The 19,166-nt window shown below is 46.3% G+C and overlaps 1 protein-coding gene across 1 annotated transcript; it reads left to right on the top strand.

The window, feature by feature from the left end:
- Positions 1-40: 40 nt before the first annotated feature.
- GMFB (glia maturation factor beta) lies at positions 41-15,444 on the top strand. Its single transcript, XM_069738622.1, has 7 exons — positions 41-163; positions 4,071-4,167; positions 8,704-8,753; positions 9,167-9,216; positions 9,627-9,709; positions 10,605-10,678; positions 12,049-15,444. The coding sequence occupies exons 1-7, from the start codon at positions 161-163 to the stop codon at positions 12,118-12,120; spliced, it is 429 nt and encodes a 142-aa protein (XP_069594723.1). The 5' UTR covers positions 41-160; the 3' UTR covers positions 12,121-15,444.
- Positions 15,445-19,166: the final 3,722 nt, after the last annotated feature.

Raw genomic sequence — 19,166 nt, 5'->3', positions numbered from 1 at the left:
ACGCCCATTGTTGGAAGATTAGCTTTCTGATTGGGCTGTTCCAAAGACACGTGACGTTTGGCTTATTTTACCCCTCCCCCTTTATACACCGGGTGGCGGTTCAGTAAGCCAGACGGTGCCGGAGCTATTACCGCGTAGTGTTGTCAGCCGGGGCGCGGAGATGGTGAGTGGGCAGCGGGGACAGAGCGGAGGGGTCGCCGGTGTGACTGACAGGAGATGCGGCCGCTCCTCCCTCCCCTTCATTCCCGGGAGACTCCCCTCTCACCGCACAGGAAATGCAGCCTGAGGGCTGGAAACTTCACGGCAGCTTTTCCCTCTGCAGTGTCGGCGGCACCGTCACCAGTGGGAGTTATCGGTCCAGTGCAGGGTGCTACCGGGGGTAGACGGCAGGGGGCGCCGCTGTCACTGTGGAAAGCTGATCACTGATGTATCAGTATACCCCAGATCTATGGACCAATCATCCTGCAGCTGCTGGTGTGCTGCCCCCCTGTAATGTCACTATGTACAGGGCGACTGCACCAGCAGAATAGTGAGTGCAGCTCTGGAGTATAATACAGGAGGTAACTCAGGATCAGTAATGTAATGTATGTACACAGTGACTGCACCAGCAGAATAGTGAGTGCAGCTCTGGAGTATAATACAGGAGGTAACTCAGGATCAGTAATGTAATGTATGTACACAGTGACTGCACCAGCAGAATAGTGAGTGCAGCTCTGGAGTATAATACAGGATGTAACTCAGGATCAGTAATGTAATGTACACAGTGACTGTACCAGCAGAATAGTGAGTGCAGCTCTGGAGTATATTACAGGATGTAACTCAGGATCATTAATGTAATGTATGTACACAGTGACTGCACCAGCAGAATAGTGAGTGCAGCTCTGGAGTATAATACAGGATGTAACTCAGGATCAGTAATGTAATGTATGTACACAGTGACTGCACCAGCAGAATAGTGAGTGCAGCTCTGGAGTATAATACAGGATGTAACTCAGGATCAGTAATGTAATGTACACAGTGACTGTACCAGCAGAATAGTGAGTGCAGCTCTGGAGTATATTACAGGATGTAACTCAGGATCATTAATGTAATGTATGTACACAGTGACTGCACTAGCAGAATAGTGAGTGCGGCTCTGGAGTATAATACAGGATGTAACTCAGGATCAGTAATGTAATGTATGTACACAGTGACTGCACCAGCAGAATAGTGAGTGCAGCTCTGGAGTATAATACAGGATGTAACTAAGGATCGGTAATGTATGCACACGGTGAGCGCAGCTCTGGACCCAATGTAATTTGGTATGAATATTTACATGAGGAGTTGTCCAGTATTTTGCTATACAAGAAAACTTCATTTCTGAGGTCAGTGTTTGACCGCAGTGGTCACATGAATGATTAAAATCTTTGCTTAAAGATCAGTGGTGACCACCATCAGAATCACAACCAATGTGGTTTGTACTGGGCATATACCATAAACATTGATAGAAATACGATTTGAATTGTAACAATATGGTTTATAACCATACTGTCACCCTAAGTTCGGCTTCTACATACACAACCTACAGTCATTGCCGAAAGTGTTGGCACCCTTGAAATCTGTTTCAGAAAATGAAGGTTGTTCTCCCAGAAAAGTATTACAATTACACTTGTGTTGTTATATTCATGTTTATTTCCTTTGCATGTATTACAGCAACACAAAAAAACTGAGGGGGGAAAAAGGGAAAATTGAACATAACTTCACACACAACCCCAAAATGGGCCCCAAAAATTGTTGGCACGTTTCCAAAATTGTGGGTAAACAACTTTGTTTGAAGCATGTGATGCTCGTTCACACTCACCTGTAGCAAGCAACAGGTGTAGGCAATATGAAAATCACGCCTGAAGGTAGATAAAGGGGATATGTTGACTCAATCTTTTCTCTGTGTGTACCACACTAAGCATGGAAAACAGAGGAAGGAGAAGAGAACTGTCTGAGAACTTGAGCACCAAATTTGTTGAAAAATGTCACCCTTCTGAAGGTAACAAGTCCATCTCCAGAGATTTTGATGTTCCTTTGTCCACAGTGCACAACATAATCAATAAGTTTACAATCCATGGCGCTGCAGCAAATCTCCCTGGACATGGATGGCAGAGCAAAATTGATGAAAGGTTGCAACACAGCATAGTCAGGATGATGGATGGATAAGTCCCTCCAATCAAGCTACAAAGAAATTCCAGCTGTCCTACAGGCTCAAGGTGCATCAATGTCAGAGCGCACTATCCATCCACATGTGATTTGAAATGAAACGCTATGGCAGGAGACCCAGGAGGACCCCACTGCTGACACAGACATAAAAAAGCTATACTGCAGTTTGCCAAAATGTACGTGACTAACCCAAAATCCTTCTGGGAAAGCGTCTTGTGGACAGATGAGACCAAGATAGAGCTTTAGAGCTTTTTGGTAAAGCACATCATTCCACTGTTTAGCAAAAACAGAATGCGGCCTACAAAGAAAAGAACACAGTACCTACAGTCAGATATGGTGGAGGTCCAGAGCTGTTTTGGGGTTGTTTCTGCCTCTGGCACTAGGTGCATTGGCTGTGTGCAAGGCATCATGAAATCTGAAGATCACCAAAGCATCTTGGGTCACAATGTAGTTCTCAGTGCCAGAAAGCTAGGTTTGCATCTTGGATCATAGATCTTCCAGCAGGACAATGACCCCAAACATACTTCAACAAGCACCCAGAAATGGATGGAAACAAAACTCTGGAAAGTTCTGAAGTGGCAGTAATGAGTCTGGATCTAAATCCCATTGATCACGTGTGGAGAGATCTTAATAATTGCTGTTAGGAGAAGACATCTTCAAATATGAGAGACTAGGAGCAGTTTGCGAAAGAAGAGCTTGGTGAAGAATTCCAGCTGAGGTGTAAGAAGCCTGTGGATGGTTATAGGAAGCGACGGATTGCAGTTATTTATTCCAAAGTTGTGCAACCAAATATTAAATTGAGGATGACAACAATTGTCTGGCCCATTTTGGGGCTTTTATGTGAAATTTTCCAATTTTTTTTTGTGGTGTTCCAATATACAAGGTGTGAGGCAGTGACTAATGTCACAGGTTGGGGTCGCTGTGTGTTCCTCTTATCCCCCCCAGGATGTGCACGGTGGAATATGCAGGCCATGAGAGCGCATTGCAGTCACAGACGTACCTGTGGTGGCAATGCAGACTAAAGTGAGTATAGGTCTTGGACATACTGGTTGTCCAAGGCAGATTTAGGGAAAACCTGCTTTGGGCTTTTGTGTTTTGAAACAGACTGCAGGATGGTAGTCGTGCAGTCCATTTCATTCCAGGTCTGGGTTTTCTGTGTGGCTGAAAGCCACAGATCCCAGTTAAAATCCCTGCAGTATAGGGTTTGGGTGTGTCAGTCAGTATTAGTCTGCTTTATGCTAGAGCGCAGAGCAGTCGGCTCTGCAGAGCTCCTGTGTGAGGCAACATACGCAAGCGGAGCCAAGCAGCCAGGGGAGCTGAGATGCCTGGCACCCACAGCGGTGCAGTCACCCATGGTAACTGGTCAGAGGAGGACTGGCGTGTTTAGTGCCAACACTTTCAGCAATAACTGTATATGGTCTGATATATAGTTAAGTCACAAACCGATGTATGGAAATGTCTCTAATCAACCTGTATGAAAAAACCTATATCTTTATTAAATACATGCATGAGACTCCATAAACAACAGTTGACACTTGGGCTGGTTGTAGAGAAGAAGCTCCGGTGATGGAGATAATTGATATCTCATGTCAGCTCGTTCCGCTTCATTTTAGTATGACATTATTTAGGGAAATAATCCGCTCCTTGTAGTAATGACAACAATATATATAGAAAATCTGTGTCTCCTCAATGGTAAGATCCCCGCAGGGTCCCTGAATAGCATTGTCAGTACAAGTCCAGATCTCTATAAGCGGGAGTGAGGAGAAATTACCATGAAGTCACTACCGCAGAAGACCCCCTAACAGGGGCATTATTAACTATCCTGATTCCAGACCACTTGTAATATTCTGGGTGATTTACTGGGTAATTTTCTTCTTTTGTAGAGCGAGTCCCTGGTTGTGTGTGAAGTGGAGGAGCAACTAGTGGAGAAGCTGAAGAAGTTTCGATTCCGCAAGGAGACCAGCAATGCTGCAATTATCAGTGAGTAATAAGTCAGTGCCAGCGATGAGATACTCTGTACATCACTGACTGCTGGGGGGACCTAGTGTACTTACAAGAGGGTCTTTGGGTGCTCCCCAAACTTTCTTGTCCTTAACAATATTTTTTAAACTTCTATCTTATAAAGTTGTCCAGAATTACAAAAACATGGGTGCATTTTTCCAGAAATGGCGCCACACCTGCCCCCAGGTTGTGTGTCATATTGCTGCAATACTTTGTTGCTTCTTTGTCTAGAGGCTGTGCTCCGCCTGGCATCGGTGGCTAGAGAAGGGGCTGTGCACCACCTGGCAGCTGTGGCTAAAGAAGGGGCTATGCTCCTCCTTGCGTTGGTGGCTAGAGGAGGGGCTGTGCACCATCTGGCCGCTGTGGCTAGAGAAGGGGCTGTGCTCTGCCTGACGTCAGTGGCTAGAGAAGGGGCTGTGCACCACCTGGTGGTTGTGGCTAGAGAAGGGGCTATGCTCCGCCAGGCGGAGTTGCTAGAGAAGGGGCTATGCTCCGCCAGGCGGCTGTGGCTAGAGGGAAGGCTATGGTCCGCCTAGTGGCAGCGGCTGGAGGAGGGGCTGTGCACCACCTGGCGGTGGTGGTGGCTGGAGGAGGGGCTGTGCACCGCCTGGTGGCGGTGACTTGAGAAGGGGACGTGGGTTCTCTGCTCTCGGTATTATGAGATATCCCAGTGGTCGGACATCTCGCAGTCAAATCTTATCTTTTCTTAAAGGGGTTGTCTCAGCTGCTTGTTTTATGAACAGGAGAAGTTTTTGTCAGATCGCCCCTTTAATGTCACAGAAAAACTCAGGACGCACCATGACAGAATTAATTGTGTAGACTTGCAGTGCTTCCACTTCAAATCTGTGCAAAGCTCTTGAAGGAGCTTTTTTTTTATCTCTGCCTGAGTATGCACTGATTTTGGCATCACAGCATTTGTTTTCATCTGGGTCCTGTAAAAAATAAAAAAAATGGTATATTGTAATTCTTTTAAGAATAAGGAATCATGCACTGTATAATTTAGGATAGGAAAAAAAACAATATTTGCATAAATCAATAGGACAGATAAGTATAAAGTTTTTAAAATATATTAGATAGCTTTACTCTGAACTTTCAATGTCAGGCTTGTCTCAGGGTACAGTTCACTAAATGCTTCACATCATATTTCTTCACAGTCTATGTTAGAAAACAGTTTTTCCCCTTATATTCTATGTATATAAGTTATCAGAGCATCTCATTTCTCCAAACATGAGCTAGGAGGAAAACTAAAACATCAAGCATACAGAGACAACATATACTGGACTATTGATTTATGCACAGTTTATTGAAAGTTTAGATATCTATCTACTATATAATTGTTTAAGGGTCACTTCCGTCTGTCTGTCTCTGTCCTTCTGTTCGTCCTTCTGTCTTTCTCTCACGGATATTCATTGGTCGCGGCCTCTGTCTGTCATGGAAATCCAAGTCGCTCATTGGTCGCGGCAAAACAGCCACGACCAATCAGCGACGGGCACAGTCCGGCGGCAACATGGCCGCTCCTTCCTCCCCGCAATCAGTGCCCCCTCCATACTCCCCTCCAGTCAGCGCTCACACAGGGTTAATGGCAGCGTTAACTGACCGCGTTATGCCGCGGTGTAACGCACTCGGTTAACGCTGCTATTAACCCTGTGTGACCAACGTTTTACTATTGATGCTGCCTATGCGGCATCAATAGTAAAAAGATCTAATATTAAAAAATAATTTAAAAAATTACAAATCGTTATATACTCGCCGTCTGTCGGCCCCTCGGATCCATAACAGGCCTTTCCCGCTCGCGATGTTCTGGTAACCGGTCCATGCTGCGATCTCGCGAGATGATGACGTAGCGGTCTCGCGAGACCGCTACGTCATCATCTCGCAAGATCGCAATGCACTCTTGAGACTGGAGCGCGCGGGGAGCGTCGTGAGTATATAACTATTTTTTATTTTAATTCTTTTTTTTAACAGAGATATGATGCCCGCATTGCTATATACTATGTGGGCTGTGCAATATACTACGTGGGCTGTGCAATATACTAAGTGGGCTGCGCAATATACTAAGTGGGCTGCGCAATATACTAAGTGGGCTGCGCAATATACTAAGTGGGCTGCGCAATATACTAAGTGGGCTGCGCAATATACTAAGTGGGCTGCGCAATATACTAAGTGGGCTGCGCAATATACTAAGTGGGCTGCGCAATATACTAAGTGGGCTGCGCAATATACTAAGTGGGCTGCGCAATATACTAAGTGGGCTGCGCAATATACTAAGTGGGCTGCGCAATATACTAAGTGGGCTGCGCAATATACTAAGTGGGCTGCGCAATATACTAAGTGGGCTGCGCAATATACTAAGTGGGCTGCGCAATATACTAAGTGGGCTGCGCAATATACTAAGTGGGCTGCGCAATATACTAAGTGGGCTGCGCAATATACTAAGTGGGCTGCGCAATATACTAAGTGGGCTGCGCAATATACTAAGTGGACATGTATATTCTAGAATACCCGATGCGTTAGAATCGGGCCACCATCTAGTTTAATATAATTGCCTTGTAATGTTTTCATTTCCTGTTCTGTCCAGATGTCACCGTATCCCAGAATTGCAAGCGGAGGAAGTTCACCGATCTCCATATTGGGACACCCAAGTGATCTGTGTCTCAATATGGAAACTGCTGCTGGTACCAACAGCGGAACACCGTCGCAACACACACACACACACTACGCCTCACACTACGCCTCACACGCTATACGCCTCACACACACTCACGCAGCCTCTTGCGCGTTACCGTCAGCAGAACACCGTCGCAAACACGCCGCCGCCGGGATCAGCCGAATGATTCACTGACTGCCGCCATCTTTGTACAGAAGGAGTGCAGGCGCAGTTTTAATGTGACCGCCGCTATCTGTCTGCACAAAGATGATGGCGGTCTGATTTACTGCGCCTGCGCAAATTTATTCGCAGTGAATCATTCGGCTGATCCGGTAGTTGATGCGCGATGTGTCTACAGGCAGAGGAAGCTGGTCACATTAAAGGGGTTTTTCCATGAACGAAAGTTCATGTTAAAAATTGACTTTCTGGCTATGTACGGAGCATACCACATCTCCTGGGCAGGGGGGAGCAAAAGATAATACTGACATTACAGTAGGGGATCACAGTGGATTTATTTTGGGAGGTAAAATATTTCACTGACTGTTTTTAAAAAAATATTTTACCTCACAAAATGTATCCTCTGCGATCTCCTGCTGTAAAGTCAGTATTGTCTTTTGCTTCCTCCCCTGCCCAGGAGCTGTGGTATGTTCGGTACACCATCAGACACAGACCATTTTTAAAATGAATTTTGTTTGTGGGAAAACCCCTTTAAAAAGCAAATATCAACGCCAACATGGCTTCTCATAAAATGTATGACAATGAAAGGAAAGTGGCAAAGGCACAACGTCGAAGACAACAAAGGGCAAATGAGACTCTTAAAGAGCGACATCATCACTGGGACAAAAACAATGCATATAAGCGTAGGCATCAAGCACATGAGTCCCCTGATGCAAAAGTCATTAGACTATCACAGGATGCCATTAGGCAACAACAGCGCTGCATGCCTGCCCCCATTACCGCCCTCCCGATGTGATAGCATCTGGCCTCCATCTAGTGCAGTGGTCTCCAACTCCGGTCCTCAAAAGCCACCAACAGGTCTTGTTTTCAGAATTTCCTTAGTATTGCACAGGTGCCTGTGTAGGTGACGCAATTATCACCTGTGTAATACTAAGGAAATCCTGAAAACATGACCTGTTGGTGTCTCTTGGGGATCGGAGTTGGGGAACACTGATCTAGTGATTTAAGAAATACTTGCATTAATCCTGCATTCCTGTTCACTCCAGAAGTTCTGAGATGAATGCAGGCATTCCTTCCCTGTGTGTTTTTATTTTTTTCCCCTTATCTGTAGAGGAGGAGCTTCACTACTTATGAACATAATCTGCAGCACAGATTCATCTCCGCTAAAAGTCTAGACCTTAGATCAGGAATAGGACAGACATTTCCTAACTTTCCGAAATTTGTATGAAAAAACATATTCCCCACAAACTGCTTTGAACTACTGTACCCAATTATATATTTTAGGAGTCGATCCATTTTATACCGACTCCACCAAAATGGGCTCTGACTCCGACTCCACGACTCCGACTTCACAGCCCTGCTTTATAGGGCATCTGTCAGACCCTTCTGAGCAGTCTACATGGGCTGCAGGTCTTAGGAAGCTGAATAAAATAACACCTTGGTATCAGCGATTCGACATCTTATTCTAGAGAAACCTTTATGTCTGAATATGTGAATGAGCTGCTAAGATCTATGGATCGGACATAGATCTCCGCGAGAACCTGCCTCCAGAGCTACATATGAGAGGGGGACAATGCCAGTGTGAGGCCCGTGGGGCTCCCGTCAGACGGCCACAGACCGCTAATGTGGGCGCCAGAAGCTCTAAATTAATTTTGCTCATTTCTAATTTTTTTGTTTTTCTTCTTCTGTAGTGAAAATAGACAAGGATAGACGTCTGGTTGTCCTAGAGGAGGAACACGAGGTCAGTACAACATGGTCTTTATTCTTTATATACTGGACCCACATACACTCCACAAGCTGAGCTAATCATTAGATTACCAAGTCAGCTTCTGATTGTTGCAGAAGTACAAGTCCCAGCAAGCCCTGACTGCCGACAGTAGTCTTGCTGCTGCTTTGCAGCCACGTGTCAGGTCACTGATGACATGGCAGACAGGTATTGTGGCCCCAGAATATAATGCCTGTGTGGGCAGAGCGGCTCTGCAGCTGGTACTGAATGTTCACCACTCCGTGGTGATGTGCAATTACCACTGTGATTAAATCCTTGTGCGCTGCCAGGCGCGGCCCCACGGCTCTGCAATTATGGCTCTGCACATTCTGCAATTATGGCTCCCACGGCTCCTGTCCTATTAATTGCTGCTTCTCTCTTCTGAGCAGGGCATTTCTCCTGATGAACTCAAGGATGAACTTCCAGAGAGGCAGCCCAGATATCCTTTCATATATGGCTGATGACGGGCGCACTCAGTGATGGAGATGCCTGCTACACCTCTTGCTGTCATAAAACCTGCAGAAAAGCACCATCTTGTCCTCAGCCCCCACAAGACATTAAATCATCTAATATGTTCAGGAGCTGTGCCAGTTCTCATGCACTGTAAATTGCCATCCCTTTTAGAGTAGCCGATTCCTCTTCAGCATTCTGCCAGCACTGTAGGTGTGGGAGCTTCCTATCCACGCTCCCTAGTAATATTACTCCTGGTGTTTCAATCCTTTCCAATGTCGCTCGCTTTCTCAGCAGAAGTGAACAGTGAGGGGGGCCCAAAGGTAATTGCACCATCTGAAACCAGATTGTGTGTGTGTATCCTCAGCCAAGCTGTCATTTTCTTTAACTTCACCTTACATTCATAGTGTACAGCTATAAGTACCAGCACGAGGACGGGCGAGTGTCTTATCCATTATGCTTCATTTTCTCCAGCCCTGTAGGTAAGTGCGGCCCTTACTCGTGGGTGTCATACCCTTCTTCCTGACAGCCGCCTGCTCCTCTCTTCCCACTTGCACGCTCGCCCAAGTTGAGGGTCTATTTAAATGGAGGGGTCGGGAAGAATTACTGTCGGCTGACAGCTATGGCCAGCTTTAGAATACACCGCCTTAAAGGGGTTGTCCGCCACTGGATAATCAATTCTTAATCCAGTCAGTGTCATTTATAAAATCCCTCCATACTCTCCTGCAGTGGGGTTGTTCCTGCCATGTTGGAGTCCTTATGTGATGAGACCTCTGCAGTCAATGTTATGCCGCATAACTACTGATCAGCGCCAGCGGTCACTTAATATAATAATGTCAAGTGACCACCGGGACGAGAGAGTCTGCGCCGACATGGCAGGAGGTGGTTAAGAAGGCGCTCTCTAATAATGGGCAACCCCTTTAATGATCACCTGATCACTGCCGGTCCAGTTTTTCTAAAGGCTTGCTCGTACATGGTTGAATCTTCCGATGAGGGAAAGACCCCCAGACTATCCCCCCACTTGATGACATAACTGTTTTAAAAATGAATAGGCAACTTTAGAATAAATCTCCAAAATAATAATTTGATCGTTGCCGATCAGATTTTTCCGTTTCCCAGAGACTAGTGTAATATTATATGGCGATCATTCACATGACTGCCTGATCATGTAATACATGGTTGTATCGGGGCCCCCCCACAGCGGGAGCAGCACTCTGCATGGGTCTCCTCTGCTATAATGGGCTCATCTCCTTTAATTCCTCTTCATTTTTTTTCTCTTAGTAGGGTCAGACATTGCCACTTCTTTATTTTACTGTTATTTTGTGGTTTTCTTACTTCTCCATCTTTACATCACCAGAATTTTTCTCGCTTTTCTAGGCTGTAAACCAGAACAGCAGATGATGTACGCTGGAAGCAAAAATAAACTTGTCCAGAAAGCCGAACTCACAAAGGTGATTATTATTTTATTATGTTCATACGTTACTGGCTTGTTTTGACAGTGGTAAACATTCGGATATAATAAATGTTATTGCCACGGAGACACATAGCTCTGCATGGTATATACAGCATTGCTCCAGTTCGGCTTCTTGCGGGTCACAGGAGGCAGGAGCCGGCTGCTGCGGCTAAAGCCTGTGCTGCTGCTAAAGAGAAATGAATATTCACTGCGCTGGCAATTTAATTTTCATTTCTCTTATAGCGCGCACAGTTGCAGCCACCGGCTTCTAGCACACCTCCTACGTACTTTCCCTTCATGCATTCACTGCATCTCGTTCCGGCGCAAGCAGCTCTTCCGGCCGAGCGATCACGTGGCTCCGCTCATTAAGGTAATTAATATTCACGCCTCTCCACTCCCACAGGCATGGAGTGAATATTCATTACCTTAATGAGCAATGACATGTGATCACTCGGGCAAAAGAGCTGCTGGCATTGGAGCAAGATGCAGCGATGGCGCGCAGAAAGGGTAAGTAGGATGTTTTTTGTTTTTTTTGTTTGTGTTTTTTTTTTTGTTTTTTGTTTTTATAGGAACCATCCATGCAAGGACAGGGATGAGGAGCCATGCATACAAGGATGGGAGGGGGGAGCCATGCATACTAGGATGGGACGGGGGGAGCCATGCATACAAGCATGGGGATAAGGAGCCATGCATACAAGGATGGGGATGAGGAACCATGCATACAAGGATGGGAATAAGGAGCCATGTATACAAGGATGGGGATCAGGAACCATGCATACAAGGATGGGAGGGGGGAGCCATGCATACTAGGATGGGACGGGGGGAGCCATGCATACAAGCATGGGGATAAGGAGCCATGCATACAAGGATGGGGATCAGGAACCATGCATACAAGGATGGGAATAAGGAGCCATGTATACAAGGATGGGGATCAGGAACCATGCATACAAGGATGGGAATAAGGAGCCATGCATACAAGGATGGGGATCAGGAACCATGCATACAAGGATGGGTATAAGGAGCCATGTATACAAGGATGGGAGGGGGGAGCCATGCATACAAGGATGGGGATGAGGAACCATGCATACAAGGATGGGAGGGGGGAGCTATGCATAGCAGGATAGGGATGAGGGGACAATACATACCCAGCTTATACTCGAGTCAATAAGTTTTCCCAGTTTTTTGTGGCAAAAGTAGGGGCCTCAGCTTATACTCGGGTCGACTTATACTCTGGTATATACTGTGTGTATATATAAATTTACACACATACACATAATACACACATATGCATACACACCTTTTTATATGTTGTAGTATTGGAAGTAATGTGAATCTAACAGATGTTTTTCATTTTATTTTTTCTTTAAGGTGTTTGAGATTAGAAACACCGAGGACCTGACTGAAGAATGGCTGATCGAGAAGCTGGGATTTTTTCACTAATCTGTATTTTTCTATGTGAATTTCGCCTGGAGTATATTCCCTCGATACTCCGCATATCTTGCGTCCGCCCACTCTCCAAGTGTCTGTGCTGCAGCGATGTGCAGGTTTTTTTTTTTCATCATTTTTTTTTTTTCACATTATATATTTAGTAATATCGAGCAACATTAATCGGCTTAACTCTTTCACTGCCTTGAGCCGTGTGCGGTGGGAGACACGTGTACTGGAATATCTGATCCTGACCACACTGGATGACCAGCATTTATTCTGGATTTACTAACCAGATCTACCTCTGATGAGGCTTTATTATAACCCCGCTTGGTTATGTACCTGGCACACATGAGAGATATGTATACTGTACATGTACTTTGGCCTAAGGCCGTTGTATATTATGTTTTCAGCAATTACGTGTCTTTGACTAATGAAACGTGCTACCATTTTTAGCAATATACGTTCCGTATCTATTCAGCAGGGTTTCCAGGATCTCTGCTTGTTGTCAGTAGGAAGATTCGTTGGTGCATAGAGGAGCATGGCTCGATATCTGGACTGTAATGAGCCATGTACCTACATCCATCACATGAGCGGGACTACACTGCAACGACCTTGCAAAGATATTAATGCAAGTGAATGGGGTGGCGTTGTCACCTCCTAGCGTACAGTGATGAAAAACTGGAACCCAGTTTTTTTTTTTTTTTTGTTTTGTTTTTTAAGCTTGTACCATAGGGGTCATAATGCGAACCCATTCACATGCGATGTAACAGGGGCATATAGCGATCTATTGTCGTGGCCAAAGTCCCTATGTAGCTCCAGCCTTTAGGCAAGCAGAGATCTTAAATGCTATGGAGGATTAATGCAGATAGTATATTGGTAAATTGTATTATTTTTAATAGCATCATCCTATATAAGGAACCCCGCTCTAACCTCTCAGTACATGGGTGCTATGCTCTCAATTGTAAGTCAGTGCTAACTTCTAGATCGGTTGAGTCTGACCTCTAATGCCCCTGTTAGTTTCAAGACCTGGGGTCTCATGTTCCCCATTTGTGGCCGCACACGCTTGGTTCAGAGTCTTTGTAATGGACGGTCTCCATCAGACCCTTGGAGGCTGAATGGAGTGGAGCAAGTGCCACCAGTTGTTACTTAATCTTTGATTAGTCAAATGTGCCCTTAAGGACTATAATAAAGCTGGGTGACAACCCCTGAGCCCTAATAGTAGCTGGTAATGGGCTTGATATGGTAACATCTGTTAGCGTTTTTGCTAGTGATGAGCGCCAGTACTTGTTCCTCGAGTTTGCATCGGGTGCTCGGGTCCGTGCCGAGTATGACGGGTGCTGGAGTGACGTGTTTGAGTTCCCACCCTGCATATTTCACGGCTGTTAGACAGCCACAAAACATACGTCTGACAATCCCTGAATGTCACCCAAATACCCGCAATATACGGTACATACCTGCGCACCCTGGGCACACTCGAACAAGCACTGCCGCTTATCACTAGCTTCTGTCCCTAAAAACTGTAAATATGTGGACAGACCTTGCTGGTGGCTGTGGGATACTTCATTCTCAGGTGGTCCAAGCAGGGCCGGACCCCCCAATATGAACCGAATACCAGTTATTTGCTCATTTTATGTTGTTGGTTTTTTTTTTTGTTTTTTTTTTTTTTTTTTTCTCGGGAGCAAGTTTTTCTGATTGACTGGCATAAGTGACACAAGGGCATTGCATGATGAGGCTAAACGTGCGCTCACAAATGGGCACCGTCAGGATGCCGCCCTGCCCCTTCATATGGTGCCACAGGGACCAGTGATGGCTCCAGCACTTCAAACATTCCTGCATTTTCAGGGACCCCGGAAATCCGGGGCAGCACGTCCCAGAGGGGGGCCCGTCCCAGAGTGGGGCTGTCCGCGTGTGATTTCTGGGGTGAATACATTCTTAGCCCATGAAATCATGCCGTCTTTTTGGGTCACGCCTGTCGTATTCCTTGCAATCTGTTATATATTTTAGTTTTTTTTACATTCCTGCATGGTTCCTGTGAGCCCGTGATGGATTTGCTTCTGAGCAGCCTTGCATGTGTCCCATGCTGTGACACCGGCTGGTATAATGTGCGCTCTTCATATATGGCTTTCTATTAACTCCGTGTCGCGTTTGTGCCGGAGACGAGGGTTTGGCGCGAACAAGGTTTACAACCCGCGCTTATTCCGGGCAGTGAAAGATCTCTACAAATTGCTAAATGATTCATCTGTACCTAGACGCTCTGATTGTTCCCGCATGCATATCCTATCAATAATACCTACAGTCATCTGCAGCACCTTTTCTTACAACTCTGTGGTTATTCCTTTTGTTATTCCTCCTGGAAATTTGATGGATAACTTGCCCGCTCAGCATTGCCACTTCCCTTGTTAACGGGTGCACTAATTTACTCACATTATCCAATCATAGGTGACCATGTCAGAGTTGGAAGACACGTGCCTTATTTACAAGGGACATCCAGCGGATCCTACATTTCCATGAATAGTTAGAGGAACAGCACAAGGGAGAGATCTAAGAAGAAAAGCTCATGGGAAATGCAAGTATGTAGAGCAGACAGGTTTTCTCTCATTAAAAGAGTTAAACCACAAAATGACATCTATGATCACGAAGGGGTCTAGCAGCTGGGACCCCCCTATGATTCCAAAACCGGGGGGGTTGCTGTATCTCCTATGTTAAAGTATTCATACAAGACCACCTTCCTCATTGGCAGTGGTCACATGTACGTATTCCACTCACGGGGGCAGAGGCCTGGCCATTCTCATGGTCCGTGGGGGTCCCAGAGATCAGATGTGCATCAATCACCAGTTACCATCTGGATAGGTGATAAATACTGTGGGTCAGTTAACCTCTTAATACCAGGCTCCGAGGTTCATTATTGGGGCCCCCACCTCACATCTGGACCTCTGCACATTACAAGAACATCAGTTACTAAATGTGGCCCCAGAGATCGGCACCAACTACTGTAGCTCGGTAAAGAGTCGGGGCCACATATCCATAGACCTCTCGGCCCCATGGGCACCAGGCTCCCAGCACTGAGCGTTAGACTTGCTCGCGGCTGGAACCTGCCGGTCGCCTCTGTATATGAAGCACATCAGACACGGTTTCATTTCCTGCCTTTTGGATAACGCATTTTACTGTGTGACTGTCTTTTGCCTTTTGTATACGATGAGACACGTTGCTGTTTACTATGGATTCTCAGCTGCTGCCTGTCGACGGTTCTAGAATCTTCCGCCTCTGTGTTTTACCAGTGCCAGCGTTTTGTGCGTTCATTTCTCTTGGTTAAATAAACATTTTGAAAATGGTAAATGGTGTGCGTCTTAACTTACGGAAAAGAAGGTTGATGCTCGACGACAGTGGAGACCCAGGACTTCAAGTAAAGAGGAATCACACTATTTCTGGCCATTATATGACTCGTATCCACTTTTTTTTTGGGGGGGGAGGGGTGGGGGTACCAGTTTTCCCAATTCCAGGCTCGTAATTTTCAGATGTCCCTGAGCTAGTGGGTGAAAAAGATATAAACAGATAAATGCTGGTGTACAGGAGTCATTTTGAAGAAGTGACGTTTTCAATATTTTTTTACCCCTCACAATATTCTATGCAGTATGTAAAATTCCTGGTGACTAAAACCAAATGATGGGGAGAATAAGGTTAATTTTTTTCCCCTCTGCGTGCAGGCAGCGGGTAGCATAATAACTGTTAACCTGCAGATTAACCACATACCTGAGGTTAGCATTATTTCTGGTGACCGGGTCCCTTTAAGGCTACTTTCACACTGGCGTTTTTTGCCAGACGTCGCAATGCGTCGTTTATGGCAAAAAACGCATCCTGCAAAGTTGTTTGCAGGATGCCTTTTTGCCCCATAGATTAACATTAGCGACGCTCTGCCACACGTCGCAACCGTCGTGCGACGGTTGCGCCGTGTTGTGGCGGACCGCCGGGAGCAAAAAACGTAACCTGTAACGTTTTTTGCTCCTGACGGACCGCTTTTTCTGACCGCGCATGCGCGGCCGGAACTCCGCCCCCACCTCCCCACAATGGGGCAGCGGATGCGCCGGAGAAATGCATCCGCTGCACCCGTTGTGCAGTGCGTCAAACGCTAGCGTCGGAATCTCTGCCCGACGCATTGCGACGGGGAGATTCCGACGCTAGTGTGAAAGTAGCCTAACATAGCACAAAAATATACCAGTAAAATTGGGTTCAATAGCTTTACACTTATCTTAATGTGCAGTTTTCATAGGCAGTACTCAATGTCCTGTTCCGACAAATTCCTCCACCACCCGTTTTTTACTGGGGTTCATCGGGACCGTAAAAAGACCTTGATGGTGAAGGAGCTGATAATGCAGCGTCAACTTCCAGCCACTATGGAGCAATGTCTGCAGCATTTCGTTTTAGTATAGGTAAGGACATAAAGTAGTGTTTGCATAGAATGTAGGTGAAAGGGTAAGCCTGCCCAGCAACAGACTGTAGGGACAGAAGTAGTCAAGTGCTGGGACTAGCACACAAGGGGAGGGCTTAGTGATAGGGAAAGGGACTGTTTCATGTGCATGTTCAGTTAAAATCTATTGCTGTGCAGGAAGCCCGCAGAAATCTGAGGCCGGCAGCTGATGTCGGTATGCAGGTCTTCGGCATATGACGTCACTGCTGACAGTCACGCCTCAAACGGATGAGGAAGAGGACGCCGCTGGACTGCAGCCAGATAAGAATTTTTTATTTTTTGTATGTGGCCAGAATGGGGAATCGTATGGGGCCTGGGAGCAAGATAGGACATCACATAGGGCCAGGATGGACATCATATGGGGCCTGGGGCAGGATGGGGAATGTAAGGAGCTAGAATGGAGACACATGGGACCAAAATGAGAGAACATATGAGAGCAGAATGGAGACACATGGGACATCATGTGGGGCCTGGGGGCAGAATGGTGACACATCAGGCCAGGTAAGGAAATTTTTTCTATTTTTTTTTTTTTTTTGTATGAGGCCAGGATGGGAAATCGTTTGGGTCCTGGTGGCAAAATGGAGACATATTGGGCCAGGATCAGACAGCATGTGGAGTCTGGGTATAAGATGGAGAAATATGGGCCCAGGATGGGACATTATACGGGACCTGGGGACAGGATGGAAGGACATCATATTGATCTTGGACGCAGGATGGAGACACACAGGGTCAGTATGGGACATCATATGGGGCCAGGATGGAGACACATGGGGCCAATATGGGGGCAGGATGGGACATCATATGGGGCCTGAGGGCAGGATGGAGACACATGGCACCAGGATGGGAGAATGTATGGAGCTAGAATGGATACATGGGACCAAGATGGGAGAACATATGGGGCCAGGATGAACACTATATACAGAGCTCCTGTGTATAATGTCACTGCTGATCGCTGTATTACCTGTACACTGACGCTATATACAGAGCTACGTATGTCACTGGTGATCCCTGTATTACCTGTACATGGACACTATATACAGAGTTCCTGTGTACAATATCACTGGTGATCCTTGTATGTTACCTATACACTATATACAGAGCTCCTGTGCATGTCACTGGTGATCTCTATATTACCTGTACACTATACTATATACAGAGCTCCTGTGTATAATGTCACTGGCGATCACTGTATTACCCGTTGTTACCATTATACTTGCCTCCGCCGGTCCCGGGTCTGTCTCTGCCGACGCCGCACTAGCTGCTTCTTCCTTCTCCGCAGTTGTCGCTCCTGCCTCTTCCTGGTCTGGTTCCCGGCGCGTGTCTCTTCGGGCGCGTCGGCGCACCTCCCCTCTGCAACCTGTCACGCGCCCTGTCCTCCCGTCCTCTCCTTAGAGATCGGGCGTGCGCACACTCCTCCTTATCCTGGGCTGTGACCTGACCCGGTAGTGTTGGTTAGCCAATGGGGGCTTGGCATCTTGTATTTCAGGCTGTCCTCTCCTTGTGGAGGTGCCTGACTGTTGAGTTTTACTCTGAGCTTCTGCTCTGGTTCTGCTAGTCATTCCAGGCTCGTCCTGCTGCCTGTTTCACATCTGATCTCAGTCTCTAATCAGCTTGCCTAGCTCCTTGTTTCATATGCTTCCTTTGCCTCTGTTAACCTTCTGGTTTCTCTGTTCTCCTCAGCCCTGCTCTCCTCTCCTATACGTCCTCCTCTCCGCTCCCTATCCAGTTCCCCTGTCCTGTCCTCATTCCCTCCTCTCCTGAGCCGATCCCTGGTCCTGGCATCCGTGGTACTTGAGGCCTCCAAGTTTGCTTCCTAACTATCCCTGTATAGGGGTTGTCTATACTGGATCGCTCACTTGGAGGAGGTTCGGTATCACGGTCCAGTGGGTCCAGTCTTGTCCACCACCATCTCTGGCATAACACCTGTACACTGACACTATATACAGAGTTCCTGTGTATGTCACTGGTGATCACTATATTACCTGTACAGGATATACAGAGCTCCCGTGTATGATGTCACTGGTGATTGCTGTATTACCTGTACACTAACACTATATACAGAGCTACGTATGTCACCGGTGATCCCTGTATAACCTGTACATGGACACTATATACAGAGTTCCTGTGTATGTCACTGGTGATCTCTGTATTACCTGTACAATGACACTATATACAGAGCTCATGTATAATGTCACAGGTGATCACTGTATTACCTGTACACTATATGCAGAGCTCCTGTGTATAATGTCACTGGTGATTACTAGTGTTGAGCGATACCGTCCGATACTTGAAAGTATCGGTATCGGATAGTATCGGCCGATACCCGAAAAATATCGGATATCGCCGATACCGATATCTGATACCAATACAAGTCAATGGGACATCAAGTATCGGAAGGTATTCTCATGGTTCCCAGGGTCTGAAGGAGAGGAAACTCTCCTTCAGGCCCTGGGATCCATAGGGATGTGTAAAATAAAGAATTAAAATAAAAAATATTGATATGCTCACCTCTCCGGCGGCCCCTGGACTTCACGCTGCTAACCGGGAGGCTTCTTTGTTTAAAAAGCGCGCCTTTCAGACCTGTGAATGACGT

This window comes from Ranitomeya imitator, chromosome 1 (assembly GCF_032444005.1).
Source record: "Ranitomeya imitator isolate aRanImi1 chromosome 1, aRanImi1.pri, whole genome shotgun sequence".
In the NCBI taxonomy this organism is placed as follows: domain Eukaryota; kingdom Metazoa; phylum Chordata; class Amphibia; order Anura; family Dendrobatidae; genus Ranitomeya; species Ranitomeya imitator.
The sequence above is the reverse complement of the archived record's forward strand: the minus strand, read 5'-3'. Positions and strand labels throughout refer to the sequence as shown.

What these genes read in the sequence shown, in the direction of transcription:
- GMFB (XM_069738622.1), top strand. An exon ending in CAGCAATGCTGCAATTATCA is followed by an intron (nt 4,168 to 8,703) that starts GTGAGTAATAAG and finishes CTTCTTCTGTAG; the next exon opens with TGAAAATAGACAAGGATAGA. An exon ending in CATTTTCTCCAGCCCTGTAG is followed by an intron (nt 9,710 to 10,604) that starts GTAAGTGCGGCC and finishes TCGCTTTTCTAG; the next exon opens with GCTGTAAACCAGAACAGCAG.